Below are 15,555 nucleotides of genomic sequence, written 5' to 3'. Positions count from 1 at the left end.
CTAGGATAAGCTAGGAGCCAAGCAAACAAATACACCTCAAATGCATCGAAAATACATGTATTCAAAAAGTCACAACCATTACAACGTTTTTAAATCGCTAAGGAGATAGATGCCGAACCCTGCCTAACATCGATAACGCATTGTCTCATGCCTTTTCGCATTATTCATGGCGTCGTTATATGCAGGCCGTAATATTAGTATTAGGTACAAGGCAAACCTTAGTGATAATGCAACAACGCGTCTCCTCGCAAAGAATGTTCACCATTCGCCGTTAAATGGCTGTGGAATGCCTCACACACCTCCATAGCAGATACCCTGTATGTACACCAATGGCTCAAGAATGGGGTGCGAATGCCAAGAACCAATAACGATCTATACCCAGATGATCTCAGTTAAAGCATCCCTTCTCTCAAAAACATCCAATAGTTTATCCTTTCCCTTAGTCGCATACACCGGAACAGCCTAGAGCTAGACGGCACATCCGCTCAATAAACCATCTATTTTTATGCGCTATCAAACATCCGACTAGTCGTCCCAACAGCAACGGCCTCCGGACAAGGCAGCAGCGACACTCCAAACAAGATACAGGACTGGGAATCCGTGAAAGAGACACGCCAACAAACAGCCACGCCAAGGCACTCCTAATGCCAACCAAAACAGGCGCCGATCCATCCGGGCAGACAGTGACGCCAGATCGCTGGCACACAGCCCGTTAGCAGGGCGTCCGTCGGGGGCGTCCTGCAGCAGCTGGGGCGCCGGAGCTACAACAGCAGCTGGGGCGCCGGAGCTACAGCAGCAGCATCATGGCCCCCATGAGGCCGGCGGCGGCGCCGGTGGTCGTCCGCGGCCCCGCGGCGCCATTACCGCCGCCTCCGCCACCTCCGCTGCCAATGGTCACCTGCAGCGGTACAGCAGACAACCGTCAACTCAGCGGCAATCAACTTCTACAGGTGCTGCTTTTACGCCGTACCAAAAATATTCAAATACTATTATAGATTCTTAAAAAACTTCCTTACCATAAGATCTAGGCATAAATAACCATGCTTTCGTATAGGTAAAACTGATATTTGTTTGCTACGTGGATTTCCGATAAAATGAGAGTCGGCGTATCGTTATATAGGTACCGTACTGTGGGGGAAGCGGGGGGAACACCGCCACTGTGGGAAACACCGCCACCCCATCTGGCGGCGAAAGTAGGGGAGAGTGGGGTGGGTTGTATCAGTTTTTACTCCGAGACCCATAACCTCGTAACTATCCGTGATAAACTCATTATTTCCATACTATCCCCTTCCTTGATTCTTCTGCTTTTTTGTGCAAAGTAACTTTTCCGCTACCTCTACCAGTTTTTCTTCTACGGTCTCCCGAATAGAACAATGTTTTTGATACAACTTGCTCCATGGCTTGGGTGAGTTGTATCACATGGTGGGGTAATTTGTATCACTATTTCACGTTTCAGGGAGTGTGCTTCCTACTGGTCTTGAACATAACAACAACATTAAATGGGGTTAATACAATGTATAGGTATGCTCAAAGGCTTCACTTTATTAGACCAAACTTAGGTCAACGCAATCCGAACGAAACATCAACAGACTAGACGCAAAGGTGGCCCGTTAAGAGCAAAGAAGCCAACACATTGTGCCGAAATGGAACGAGCATTGACTAGCTACCTAAAAACGCGAGCCAGGGCTTAGCTTTCGCGATCAAAAGCAACATACCCATACATACATACATACATACATGTTACAACATACCCCACCCGGCTCTGATACAACATGTACCTAGCCGCCATCTTGGAAAAAAACATCCTCGTGCTAAAAAAACAGCGGACAGCTGGAGAAATCCGTTTTCACTCACGCAGCCTTAGAACCTACCCTCACCACCGCTACGGAGATCTTTCAAATTCGTGCACATCTAAATGCCCAGAACACACATTTTCTTGCAACTTATTTTTTTAGAATGACATTAAAAAAACATAAAATCGGCTCTCACCTCGAGACGCGTCCACTCAGCCACAAGACAGAACAGGGAAAGATGGCGCCCGGAAAACCTCGTCGGCTGGTCGTGTCGCGAGCGCCATCCATTGGATAAGTTTGGCACAATTCGCCCTGATACAACTTGGACATGATACAACTCACCCCGCTCTCCCCTATGTATGCAATGTGAAGTGTTAAAATCCGTTATTTCCTATTAAAGGGACCCTCCCACCTTCAAAAAAGTTAATGAATTGGCACGAAAGTGATGTCGCTCGGTTCAAAAAGAGCGAAAACGAATATCTACCAAATTTCATCGAAAAATATTCACCGGTTTTCAAGATATTAGACTTTTACTTTTGTTTACTTTTTGGGATCTCCGCTGTTCCTAGCGACTTTATTTGAAAGTGCGGCATTTGTTGCGCGCAAAGCAGCATATACCACCGCGTGCTACCAAACGTTTTAGTAAAAGATTTAAAAATCGTTAAATCTCCGCTGACGTCACAAATTCTAAGGGGGCATACCAATGCACTAGCCCCTTAGAATCCGAAAACTGCAAGTTTGAAATTCCATATCTCCGAATTAAAGCATTTGTCGATGTTGTGAGTGCCCAAACCGGTATTTGCAGGCCATGGCCACCAATTTGGCTATCTCAACTCAAAACTAATGTTAAGGTGGGAGTGTCCCTTTAACCGCACGAAGGTAAGCGTCTTCTGATTTGTGTTCCGGTGATTCAGTGTAATCGAAGCTTTATGTGGGCATTTAAAGAAAAATGTACATTCTCTTATAAAAATTCGATGAGTTGGGAGCACTTTTGAATGTCTTTAAGAAGAGACTCATTTTGATTTACTTGATTACATCGAAAAATAATTGATCGGCTTTGTCCAGTAAGATAAGTTTGCTTGAACCGTGTAGTACATTCTTGCCGCTGGTGATTTTTGCTTGTGATCACTTATTGGGGAACACCGCCACCCCGTGGCGGTGTTACCCCGATTGAGGTTGCGGTGTTTCCTGTTCGTAGCGTGATAAGTGATGAAACTCCCAAAGAGACGCTTTTTATGTTCGTTGATGTTCCTAAGTCGGGAATAAGCAGCTTCTTTGATTTTTTACTTTATATTTTTCATGCATCCCGACCAAGCACTTGCCAGCTGTATGAAACTGGCAAAAAGCTGATGAACCTATACCTATTTAGGTGTCCATTACCGATTATTTGCGAAAATTACCACTTACCGACAGGAAACTCATCGCACCCGATCTCTGAACAATTAAAAGCTTTCTTAGGAATGGGTTGGTTTAACATCAACACCGGTGGCGGGGTTACCCACACAATTTGTAGGCGGCAAATATGCAAGGTATTTTTAAAAGTCGTGATACATGAAAACCTTTTAGGAGCATGCAAAATAAGTACCTAAAACACGTGAGAAAATGTTTAAATATTGTAACTAAGACAATAACTACCAAGAGACTTCACACATATTCTCTCATTTTGGCGAAAAGCTTAGGGGGGCGGTGTTACCCCCGCTTCCCCTGCATGTGCATAAATCTGCCGTCGCTCTGCGGCAGCTCTTTTGCCCGTTTCTCTTTTGACTGATCAGTTGCTGCGTAATACGTACCGTATAAGTGTGTGTAGATGTCAGTCCATTGCTGCTTCTCGTCTCACAAATGAACTTCCCGGTGTCGGATGTTTCCGTGGGGTTGATCTGAGGACAGTCACCCGCGACGTCAAATGTTGATTGTATTGAGCAGCGCTACATTCGTTCCTCAATTGTGGCATTTCTAACATTGACAAGTCACACGGAAGATCTTCAGGCTGCTGGTGTCGGTGGCAAAAAAACGGCACTCGTTGTAAGAAATTCACCCAGATTAAAAGATTGACGGCACTCACTGGAAAAACGTCACTCACGAAAATAACCACTCACCAAAAGAACATCAGTTATCATAAGGTAAGTCTTCCGTCAAAAGAGCGTAATTAACAGTGGCGCAGCCAGGATTTCGTTTCGGGGGGGGGGGGGGGTCATCACCTCCAAAGCGGGCCCCCTAGTGTGCGGGCCCCCACCCATTTTTCAGAATCTTTCCATATTTCATACGCATTCTGCTAAGCGGGCCCCCCTTTAACTACACACGATAACCCTGAGCGAGTTTGAATCGGAAAATTTTGATAGAACGATAGCTCGGTAGTCACCCGGTGTTCAATTTCTACGCGAATTGACCATGGCAGAAATATGTTACTAATGAGGTATGAATACGTATCTTTCGAGGCCGAAATGTGCCCCTTCCCCAATATGCATAGCATATATGCAAACGGAGCTGTTGCCTGCTTCTATCGGACAAGATTTAAGTAGTTCCATGTGCCTGTCCTAAGTCATCTATTGGCTGCTGTAGAAGATTGTGCCTTTAACCTTCTTCATTACGTGAATTCGCTCACAAGAAGTTTTAACCCTCGCCAGCAAGGGGGAGGGGATGATGCAACCCCCTAAGGGTTTTCGCGAATAAACGCGTAAAAAGCGGCCGATCGCGACAACACTTTCAGTACCCTCGCGTTGATCAGTTTTCCACCTACCCTAGCAATTGCATGATCCTGACTCAAATGACCTTTGACCTGTGACCTACTTTCCGAGACCGTGTTTGGGCAGAATCGCGATTCGGTGTATGCCGGCTCGCATTAGCCGCGCGTTTGCAGTCTTTTCGTGGTTTCAAGCGTTCAAACATGTGAGTTGATGCTGCTCCCATGCAATAGGTTGGGTGTCAAGGTCACCTGAAGGTCAGGTCAGGTCATTGACCTATGATGACCTCGGTACTCTTTCGAATTATACATGTTTCTAGGCTAGTTTTTGGAGCTGAATCCGAATTTAGCAACCATTTGAACATTCACGAAGTAGTTTTGGTGCCTTCGTAACATGTTACGAAGCTGCTAGAGGCGGCTGACAGTTGACACGTAGGTACTACAAATGCCCGGCAGGACCCCTACTGGTTGACCTGACCTGACCCGACCTGACCTAAATGCATAAAGACATCATCTGTGGTCAAAACTAACATGATAACTATTCGTGATCAGCACACCGAAAAACCATATAGCAGCCACACTTAACGACGTTCTAACAGGTCCCGATTTTCCCGATTTTTGGGTCATTGACCTGACCTGGAAGGTCAACCAATGACCAAGAACCTTAAAATTGAGTATCATCGGCTTACTCTCGTCACGGGTAACACGTTCGTTTTTTTCCGCAAAGCTCTAGCTCGATCATGGGCCAAACGCGGGGAGGGGGTCGTACCACCTTCCCCCTTGTGCCGTTGAAGGACGCAAAATGACTGGAATGGCCTGTGCCGGCGAGGGCTAACGCGCTCATATGGGACATGTATTGCCTTGGGCCGGGTTTGTTGTGGTGTGGTGATGTGGTGACGTAGATTCTGTCTGCTATCGAGGTCCCGGCATGGTGTTACTTAGCGCGGGGTACAGGCCAGACCGTTGCGCCTAGTGCGCTGAACTTTGCGCGATTTATATATCAAGGATGGGCATTGGGCAACGTGCCTCTGAGGGTCTCACTCTCAGCTCGATCGGATCGATAGCGAGCACATGGCGTGGCTTAAGAAGTGCAAATTCGCGTCATAGACTTTACAATACGTTTAAATCGGCTTGCAAAATCGTGCGAAAATGGCTAAATTTGCCCGACACTGGCCCGGTCCCCGTGCAGTATCTCGGTAACCGTCGGCCCGATCGGCACGGGGAACACAGTATCGTGTAGAGAATCGAACGGGCTATCGAATGGTGTGCGGTGCAGGGATGGCACGCGCCACGTGCACCCGTGAGGGCACTTTTTTTTAGAAATTGTGTCCGAATGGATGAATGGGTGGCTATGGGCCCGGGTGCCCCGCTAAGCAGAGCTTGTTGCGAATGACACCACGGACCCACCACCCCACCTTGCCCGCGCCCGGGTTCACCGGTGATAATTTGGATCGAAAGTTTAACGTGCCGCAGGTAGATAAAGCATTAAGTCCCAAATCTGTCCGAAACGTCAATTTTCCAGCATAAGTGGGGTCCGGGCCCTATCCACACGGGGGCCGGGCCCTATCCACAAGGGGGCCGGGCCCTATCCACACGGGGGCGCGGGCCCTATCCACACGGGGGCCCGGGCCACGTCCACCTGGGGCTCCGGGCCCCGTTCAACCGGGGTTCCGGGCCCCGTCCACCAGGGGGCCCGGGTCCCATCAATCCGGGGGCCCGGGCCCGTTCTCCGGGAGGCCCGGGCCCGTTCTCCTGGGGGCCCGGACCCAATCACCCAGGGGGTTCGGGCCCGTTCTCCCAGGGGCCCGAGCCAGTTCTCCCGGGGCCCGGGCCCCATCCAACCGGGGGTCCGGGCCCCGTCCACCCGGGGCCCGTTCTCCCGGGGCCCGAACCCATCCACGGGGGGCCAGGGCCCGTTCTCCCAGGGGCCCGGGCCAGTTCTCCCGGGGGCCCGGGCCCCATCCAATCGGGGGTCCGGGCCCCGTCCACCCAGGGACCGGGGCCCGTTCTTCTGGGGGCCCGGCCCCATCCACGGGGGGCCCGGGCCCCATCCACCCAGGGGCCCGAGCCAGTTCTCCCGGGGGCCCGGGCCCCATCCAACCGGGGTCCGGGCCCCGTCCACCCGGGGCCCGTTCTCCCGGGGCCCGGACCCATCCACGGGGGCCAGGGCCCGTTCTCCCAGGGGCCCGGGCCCGTTCTCCCGGGGGCCCGGGCCAGTTCTCCCGGGGGCCCGGGCCCCATCCAATCGGGGGTCCGGGGCCCGTTCTCCTGGGAGCCCGGCCTCATCCACGGGGGGCCCGGGCCCGTTCTCCCAGGGGGCCCAGGCCAGTTCTCTCGTCCGGTTAGATTAGGACCTCTCTCCTCCCTCTCTTTCTCTCTCTCTCTCTCTCTCTCTCTCTCTCTCTCTCTCTCTCTCTCTCTCTCTCTCTCTCTCTCTCTTTCTCTCTCTCTATCTCTCTCGAGCGGGCCCCTGACAGAAATTTCGGGGGGTCAGCTGACCCTCTGACCCCCCCCCCCCTGGCTGCGCCACTGGCGTAATATTATAGATAAAAACACTTTCCGTTGAAGAACGGACGTCAATCGGTGGAAGTAGATGCGTGTCGTATCTGTAAGAGCGTCGCTCTATGCAAAAGAAATTATATTATTCAGTTCATCAAAAACGTAAGCATCTGTAACAGCGTCGCTCTACGTAAAATTAAAAATAAATTATATTATTCAGTTCACCAAAAACGTAATTTACCCTAAGAACGCCAATCACCAAAAGACGTCTCCTACCGAAAGGACAACACTAAAAAGACGTCACTCGAGCTGCATAACATTAGGTACTGACAAAAAAGACGCCACTCACCAATGACCACCACTCACCAAAAAGACACCATCACCATGCAAGAAGGCTACCATGAGACCGCCACCTGAGCCTAAGAACGTCAGGTCACTACCATGAGCGTAAGTCGCCGTAAGAACGTAACACACCGAAATGACGTGACTCCACAAGTAGAAGCGTAACTGACCGTGAGAGTGTCGTAGCCGGCAGAGGACTGCAGACGGTACCGGGCGGGTGCCGAGCCGAGCTGCCCATTCCGAGCCAGCTCCCGGCGGCCGCCGCCGTCTGAAACAGGGGCGAGAGGCCTGTGAGACCCGGCCACTGCTGTGGGCGGCAGGAGCAAAGGCAGTAGAGATATAAATAACAAATTGATCCGAAATAAGTACCTACATAGCGGTCATCAGCCACCCTCGTTCATATCTTTTTTTACAGTTATAACCATCCCAACTCGCATTCCCCGCAAAGAATGAGCCACTTTTGGTCAGCCCTTGCCTTTACCAGACCCCGTAGTTCCCCAGCTGTTCTCACCTTCCTTTCGCCGGGATCTCATTTGAATCTGTACCGGACCCTGTCCCCATGGATACCGCATTTAGTTTCTGTACTAGGCCCTGACTGAGTCTCACCTTCCCTGAACCAGACCCGGTCCCCAATGGTCTCCAACACCCCACTGAGTCTCTGTACCAGGCCCGGCACCCGATACCCCACTGAGTCTCACCTTCCCTGAACCAGACCCGGTCGCCGACGCCGCCACACTGCATCTCCACCCGTCCGCCGGCCTGCGACTGGCTGATGGCCGAGTTGCTGATGCTGCCGCCGCCGCCGCTGGAGCTGGAGCTGGAGCTGCTGGAGCTGGAGCTGCCGCCCGTGGAGGTGCTCCAGCTCGAACCACCCGTGCCGTACATGTTATCTGCTGGAAAAGGAAATCCAGACGCCACTTCAAAACACAGCACAAAAAGCTTAGTTCATCCCTAAAGTAATCCTATGACCCCACCATATTAGTATGTGCTGTGACACCTCCTTCTCCGTTTATGGGCAGGATAAATGCAGCTTTGGTTTAACCCAGAGGTCGTTCATTTTAGGTCTGTCCTGACATTCTCACCCCACCAGCTAGCTGTCACGGCGAATTTGACCTTTGCAGTGACTCTGTCGAGCCGACAGGCCCGCTCGAATAGCTCGCAGCGTATATGTTACCGGTCGGTGACGCACCAGCACTGCCAGCACGGCGATATGAGGTGACGACGGCGCGTGCCGGCACCGCCGCCGCGTCATCGGGGCGCCGCGATCGGCATGACAAAGGCACGCGCACCATGCCGCGGCACGGCGGCAAAACCTTTTGTGCGGCGGTGGGGGTGTCGGAGCACACGCCAGCGCACTCAACTACAACAATCGGTATATACCGCAACGCCGAGCGGGGCCGGGAGCGGGGCTCACTGCGAACGCTTCCGGGACCGGGAGTGTGATATAGCGCCTTTGTCACGTAAAAATTGGTATCTCATGCAGTTTAATGGAATAATAAGCAAATATGGAAAAGCCCACTCCATTTACTGTTACTAGCGGCCTGATCTGCTGTTACGGGTCGCAGCAGACTTCAACATGGTTGTGAGTCAAACCGATGCATTACCATCGGCTCCAACCGTATCACAACAATTTACCTATGGTATATGGTATATCCCGCGCGGGGCTGGGGGGGGGGGTAAATTTTACCCCCCCTCGCGAATTTTTGCGATATCTCAAAAACGGCGGCGCGCAGCGCCACCAAACTTTCAGTACCTTTTCTTACATCAATTTGACACGTTCCCTGAAAATTTGAGCGAAATCCGTCGGAAATTTTTTGAGAAATTGACGTTTTAGTGACGTCATGTTCGCCATTTTCGCCTCAAAAACGGCAAAAGTTCAAACGCCGCTAACATCTTCATTTTTAAAGGAATCAAGACGTAACAAAAAGGTTATACGTAATTTTACTTTGTCTATCAAATGGCTATCTCGGTTTTTTGAAAATTTTGGATTTTGGCCTAAATTTTTTCCAAAAAACTGACTTTTTTGGGAAAATCATTATAAAATCCAAAATTTTTAGTTTATCGAAAAAAACGGAATATATGTCAGAGAAGTGGTCTATGTGCACCTACATACCAAATTTTAGAAGAATCGGTTCAAAAATGTGGGAGTTATTCAAAATTTTATGACGTCACGACACACAAAATTTTTGAAAAATGACTTTTTTGGAAGTTCTAGACCTCGTACGGAAACAAAAATAGCACCATTCGATTCGCCGTGAAAAACTGCATCAGATAGACACCTTTTTAGGCCTTAACAACCAACTTCAAAATTTGACCTCACTTGACCTGACCTTGACCTGACCTCGACCTGAAATTCATCCAGAGGTGGTCCATATCACTTATTGAGTGTGCCTATTGAATTCTATGAGTAAAATGACCCATAAAACATGTGTCGCACATGCCCTTTTCTATATTTTGTTTTTTGGTGACCTGACCTGACCTGACCTGACCTTGACCTTGACCTCTGAATGATATTGTATGCAACGAATATTGTCTTGGTAGCCTAAGAACAGGTTTTGGGCGATCAGTCTCAGTCCATGACTCCATTCTTCGGCAACTACGGTGCAAGGCCGATACTGTAGAAACTTGCAATTTGTACCCTTGACCTGACCTTGACCTTGACCTCAAACTTTAAATTAAGTACATGTTTTTAGTAGTTCGTGATGAGAGCTTTCGATTGGCGTTTGAATTTTCCAAATCGGACCATTAGTTCGGGAGATAACAGGGGGGGGGGTAAAATTTACCCCCCCCCCAGCCCCGCGCGTTCGGCTGGAGACCCCAGCCCCGCGCGGGATATGGTATGTGCTGGTTGAATTCAGTTCGGTCTAGCCCCAGGTGCGCCACAATCCTGAGATGCAGTCAGGCGGTATTTACTCGACGTGTCATAGTCATGATTGACATCTTCCGGGAGTACTGCATCATGATGCATCGTAGTTTCGGGAAAGCGTGAGCGTCGATAGGACAGGTGCTTATCGATGACCGATAACGTCCAACCCGGATGTGACTGTCAAGTGTGAAGTGCCAATTCTGTGACTATTCAGTCAGAAAGGGCAGTTCCGACGGAAGCGGAACGGTCACAAAACCAAGACGGATGCTCGTATTTGCCGTACCTACTACTTCTCACTGACAGTCAAATTTATAAGCATAAAACAGCGCGTGCCGATGGGTGCATCCACATTAAATGCTTTCCTTTTTGTATAGTTGACTGCAAAATGATGATCCCCTCCTCACAAGCTATCAGTTGACCGAAATGCTATAGGCTGTTCCGGTTATCACGCAATGAAGGGTGTCTTTGGTGAGCATTGGGTCACAGAATTTAACCCGCACCCTGGTGGGGTCTGGTTATAACGCTACCTGGTGTGTGTGTGTGGGGGGGGGGGCTATTTTTTGCCACCCCCCTCGTATCTCCGAAACTATTGGATGGATCCACAAGACTCAAACGGCGTTCGGAAGCCCTATCAAATTTGTCAAAAGAAATCTAATTTCATTGACCTCAGGATCACCGACGACGTCAGAGGTCAGGTCAAAGATAAAATGTTTTGCTGGTCACGGGTCTTCTAGGGAATGCGCTATAACATCGAGTAAAACACATTTTATCGAAAATCAGCGATAGGGCGTCAGTTGCTTAGTACATATGTTGCTATTAGAGGTCACTGGTAATACCAGGTCAGGTCACAGGTCAGGTCACCAAGGGTCAGCACGTGAACCCAATTCTACTAGGGCTGTGTGATGCATGTTTTATGGCCAATTTTTCATTTCAAACTCAATGGTGCTGGTTATAAGACCATAAGGAACGGTTCAGGTCACTTCCTGGTGGAGTTCAGGTCAATGTCAGGTCCAAAAAGGTCAAATTTCAAAGTTGATATTTTTGCATAAAATGGATATCGTTTCAATGCAACTCGTCATTGTGAGTCTAATGGTGGTCTTTGTTTTGCGCTACGTGGTCTAGAATTCCTAAAAATTGAGTTTGAAAATTTGACGTTATCAATTTTGAACAGCTTTTTTCGCTATAGCTTGGCCAAAAAAGAGGTATCGATCTGAAATTTGGAATGTGAATAGAAGTCGGTAAGGGCTATCTATAGGGGAGACCCGGGAGGTACCTATGGGTCGGTCTTGAGAAAAGGCAATTTTCTTCCAGTGGGCAGTCGCTAGACCCGGTTTTTCACTCTGTGTACCTACGTGAAATTGCCTTTCGCCAGCAAGGTGTGACTGATATAAGTCATCTGGGATCAACTATTTCATCTCGAGATAGCTTAAATAAATCATGCGCTTTTTCGATCCATCAAAATACACCGGGAGGTAAGTGCCATGGCCCGGGAGGTATGGGCCGGTGCCATGTTTCAGATTATTTTCTCGACAATGAGAATAATACTCGTAGCTGGTATCAACCTTGATCTCTTTTAGAGCCTAGAACCGCAAAGGCGGCCAACAGCTTACTTCTGGTGGTCATTTGGGCGCATATGTATTTTGGTAAACTCAATCATGCTCCACGAAATAAGATATATCATATTTTTCTGTTCGAATAAAATTTGTAGTTAAACTTTCGACCTTGCGCGCCAAAAAAATTAAACTTATTGAAGAGGACATTCAATGAAAGCATCATTTTATTGATTAAGGATCAACGGGGGTGGGTGGCCCGAGCCTCCCGGTTAGGACGCCAGAATGTGCATAGCATCTCAGCTCATAATCTTGCAAGAAAGCTTCAATTTGTCTATCCAGTCTTAATTTGCATACTTTTAACTTTGTGTTAGTGATGGTCTGGCATCATAAAACAAGCCTGGTTCAAATTTATCACGAATTTTCTGTATGTACCGTATCTTACTCGGGCAAAAACGCTTTATCACCGCTTATTGCCAAAAAAGACTGAGGAAGATTTTGAAAATCACGTGGGTTGTATAACGAAATGGCTGCTACCAATTTACGCGGTCAAATGTGTAAAAATACGCAAGAATGGCCCATACCTCCTGGGGGCCCATACCTCCCGAGACTCCCCTATACTTACCTATTCCGTTTTTATCGAAAATCTTAAAACTTTGGTGATTTTTAGGCAATAATACTTAAACAAATATTTTCTTTTTTAATTTCGGGGATCCAAATTCAAAAAAGTTAAAATTGCGAGATAAAAGTTTTGTAGCCGTGGTAATTCTACACCTTTTATGTCTTAAATGTTTTTCTGTATCTTCAAAGCCATAGGCCTGACAGCTCTTCCCGCGAAACCTTTTTATGGGTCGAAAACGGCAGAACATGACGTCATTCTGACGTCATTTGCCGCCAATCTATCATAGCCTTTGTAAAAAAAATTTGGTCACTATGTGTAAAATTGATGCCCGGGAGGGCACTGAAAGTTTGGTGACGATCGGCGCAGCGGTTCTGGAGATATATCGAAAAGTCTGGAGGGGGGGGGGGCAAAAAATAGCCCCCCACCAGAGCGCGGGTTAACTATCACTCAACCCGTGTGGTGCGGCACAGCCTACCACTTCAGGCACTTGATTGCCAGTGAAAAGTGGAACCGTTCTGTAGTCAACTGTACAAGTTTTTTTTTTTTTGTTACAGAACTATGGCCATTAGGTATTATTGTTCCCTTTGTCCGTATATTTATTCAAAGGGAGTCTATATTTTGCGAAATATGAACAACTGCGCAAACAATATCTGAAAAGTTATGCGTAAGTAAAAACAATAGAAATCTCACCAAACCAGGCTTCCATTCAAGATTTAGCCATTTATAGGATACGTACGACGTTTGCACTTACCTACTCGGGTCTTCAACGTTTAGTTTGAAAGCGTGTACTACAGGAATTTAACCCGCGCACCGACGGGGGGGGCGGATATCCGCCCCCCCCTGAGGTTTTTCGCGGATAGCGGGAAAACCGCGGCGCGTAGCGCCGCGAAATTTGGTATGACTATTCTCTCATCAATTTTACACATGGTGTGCAAGTTTGAACCTCCTAACTTTTAAGGTCAGGTCACCAGGTCACTTTGAATGACCCAACCTCAAGTCACTTTTTTGCAAATTTGTCACCGTGCCAGAGCTACAGTAGATGTCCGAGGCCTTTGAAAGTCGCAGGATGTTATTAGGTCATTAGTAGCTACAATTTGTATATCTCGGAATTTTGATGTCGGTGACCTAAGGTCAGGTCAATTTCGCGACCTCCCCATTATAAGTCAATGGGGGAAAAATCAACTCCCTGTTTTTACCACTAAAACGGGTCGGAATGGCCCCATATACCATACATGACTTCACATACGATCAACCTTCACTACCTTGAGGTCTGTTTTGCTGTTGGGCAGCTGTAAGGTCATGTGACGTCATCAAAGGTCACCAAAGGTTTTTTGCCAATAACTCCTTACAGGAACAAGATACAGCCGCGCGGATGGTCTCATTGTGTTCAGCTCTTCAAGACGCATCGAATGATATACATGATGACCTCGAGGTCACGTGACCTGAGGTCAACCTTTGACCTTGACCTTTCGAGGTCAACATATGTATCATTCGATGCGGATTGACGAGAGGATCACGATGATGCCCTTAGTTTGTTCCTATCTTGACTACTTCGAAAGTTATTCGAGAAAAACCCTCTCCATATCTAGCGCCGCCATTTTGACTTTTTCGACCCCTGTGACGTCATCTTTGACCTGACCTGAAAATGACCTTAGTAAAAATTGTAGACCTTGTCCGTACGTATCCGATGCCGTTTACCGCTCGTCGCTATCTTGCTTCGTTCTCGAGATCTCAGGGGGGGGGGGCGGTCATCCGCCCCCCCCCCGTCGGTACTAAGTTGGCGCAGACCCCCGTCGGTGCGCGGGTTAACCTGCGTCCCACTGGGGGGGGGGGGCTATTTATAGCCCCCTCCCGTTTTTTCTGCAATAACTTCCAAACCGCTTGATGGATCGACGCCAAACTTTCAGTACCTTCGGCTGCATCAATTTGACACCTTGTGTCATAATGTGAACTTCGTAGCTACCATAGGTCGGCCGGAAATGACGTCAGAGTGACGTCATGTTCGTCCGATTTCGACGCAAAACATTGAACCACGACAATCGCTCCAAAGAGCTCAGTTTTTAAGCTAGATCCAATTTCTTTGCACGAAAGGACTCAGAATTGACCGCGCTATCAAACTGCTATCTCGGATTTTCAAAATTGTGAAAATGTCGAAAATGTTATATAATAATATTCAAAATTTATATTTTTTTATTTTTTCAAAAAGTTTTTGACTTTTCGAAAAAAACGGAACATATGTGACAGAACGCATGATTTTGACAAACTCTAGCAAGTTTTAGCTAAATAGCTTCAAAAATGGCCAAGTTATACGCATTATTGCAAAAAAATTCTTAATTATTAATTTTTCAAATCAATATTTCAGTTCGTATTTGACATCGTACACCAATATAAACGGCGTCATCTTGTTCCTGAGCTCAAACTGCATCCAATAGACACCTTTTTTGTTGAAAAATTATAACTTCAAAATTTGACCTTTTTTGACCTGAAAGTGACCTGACCTAAGCTAAATTCGACTCAAAATGACCTCGAATGACACAGAAGACATCAAATTCGAAATTTATGGCCTAAATCAGTGGTCGGCAGGTCATTCGGGGTCGTGCCCCCTTTTTGGGCGCCAGGCATGGCCATTACCCCCACCTACCAGACCCCATTGCTGACACAACCAAGTTTACTGAAATTCCATACCGTCCTGGAACTCTTTGGGTATTTGTGCATTTCCAATGCATCAAATTTAAAACATGACACTTCCTCCACAAAACATTAATACCTATATCCCAGTAGCGGCGGAACACCTTCAATTAAGGGGGGGGGGGCACTGCCGACTTTTGGTCCCATTCTTTCCATGCAACGCCCATTGGGCTAATGTTAAAATGCAAAAATCAAAGGGTGCACGGTGCCCCGGTGCCCTCCCCGTTCCGCCGCCTATGCTATATCCCATTTAACCCTTGTACGTATAGGGGCGGCGGGTGGTTTTTCGTTAAAAGCTCACGTAAAAAGGCATTGGATCACGACCAAATTGTACCCTCGAACCCATCATTTTTTTTTTTTACCAGCCCGGAAAATATCATGACCTGAGACCAGTTATACCAACAGAAAAATAACCGCCTGCCGGAATTTTTTCCTCAAGACCGCTTCACATACGGAGCGCAAACGCGATGGGCTCGTAAGCGGACAGGGCTTTACCGTTTACGCTCCATATGTGA

At 48.1% G+C, this 15,555-nt stretch overlaps 1 protein-coding gene across 5 annotated transcripts in view; it reads right to left on the bottom strand.

The window, feature by feature from the left end:
- Window positions 1–41: 41 nt before the first annotated feature.
- Window positions 42–15,555, bottom strand: part of LOC122374190 (putative lysozyme-like protein) — a 30,037-nt gene continuing 14,523 nt past the window's right edge. For 3 of the 5 annotated variants that reach the window (XM_043352795.1, XM_043352796.1, XM_043352794.1), the window contains 4 exons: window positions 8,013–8,207; window positions 7,485–7,582; window positions 3,584–3,670; window positions 42–898 (listed from right to left, as the gene is read on the bottom strand). In XM_043352795.1, coding sequence (XP_043208730.1) covers window positions 788–898; window positions 3,584–3,670; window positions 7,485–7,582; window positions 8,013–8,207 — 491 coding nt within the window. In that variant the 3' untranslated portion in view covers window positions 42–787. The remainder of the gene's footprint in view (window positions 899–3,583; window positions 3,671–7,484; window positions 7,583–8,012; window positions 8,208–15,555) is intronic. The other 2 variants (XM_043352797.1, XM_043352798.1) reach the window with 1 other exon arrangement.

Source organism: Amphibalanus amphitrite, unplaced genomic scaffold (genome assembly GCF_019059575.1).
Source record: "Amphibalanus amphitrite isolate SeventyFive unplaced genomic scaffold, NRLGWU_Aamphi_draft 001617F_arrow, whole genome shotgun sequence".
Lineage (NCBI taxonomy): Eukaryota > Metazoa > Arthropoda > Thecostraca > Balanomorpha > Balanidae > Amphibalanus > Amphibalanus amphitrite.
This window is presented reverse-complemented; position numbering and strand designations above follow the sequence as displayed.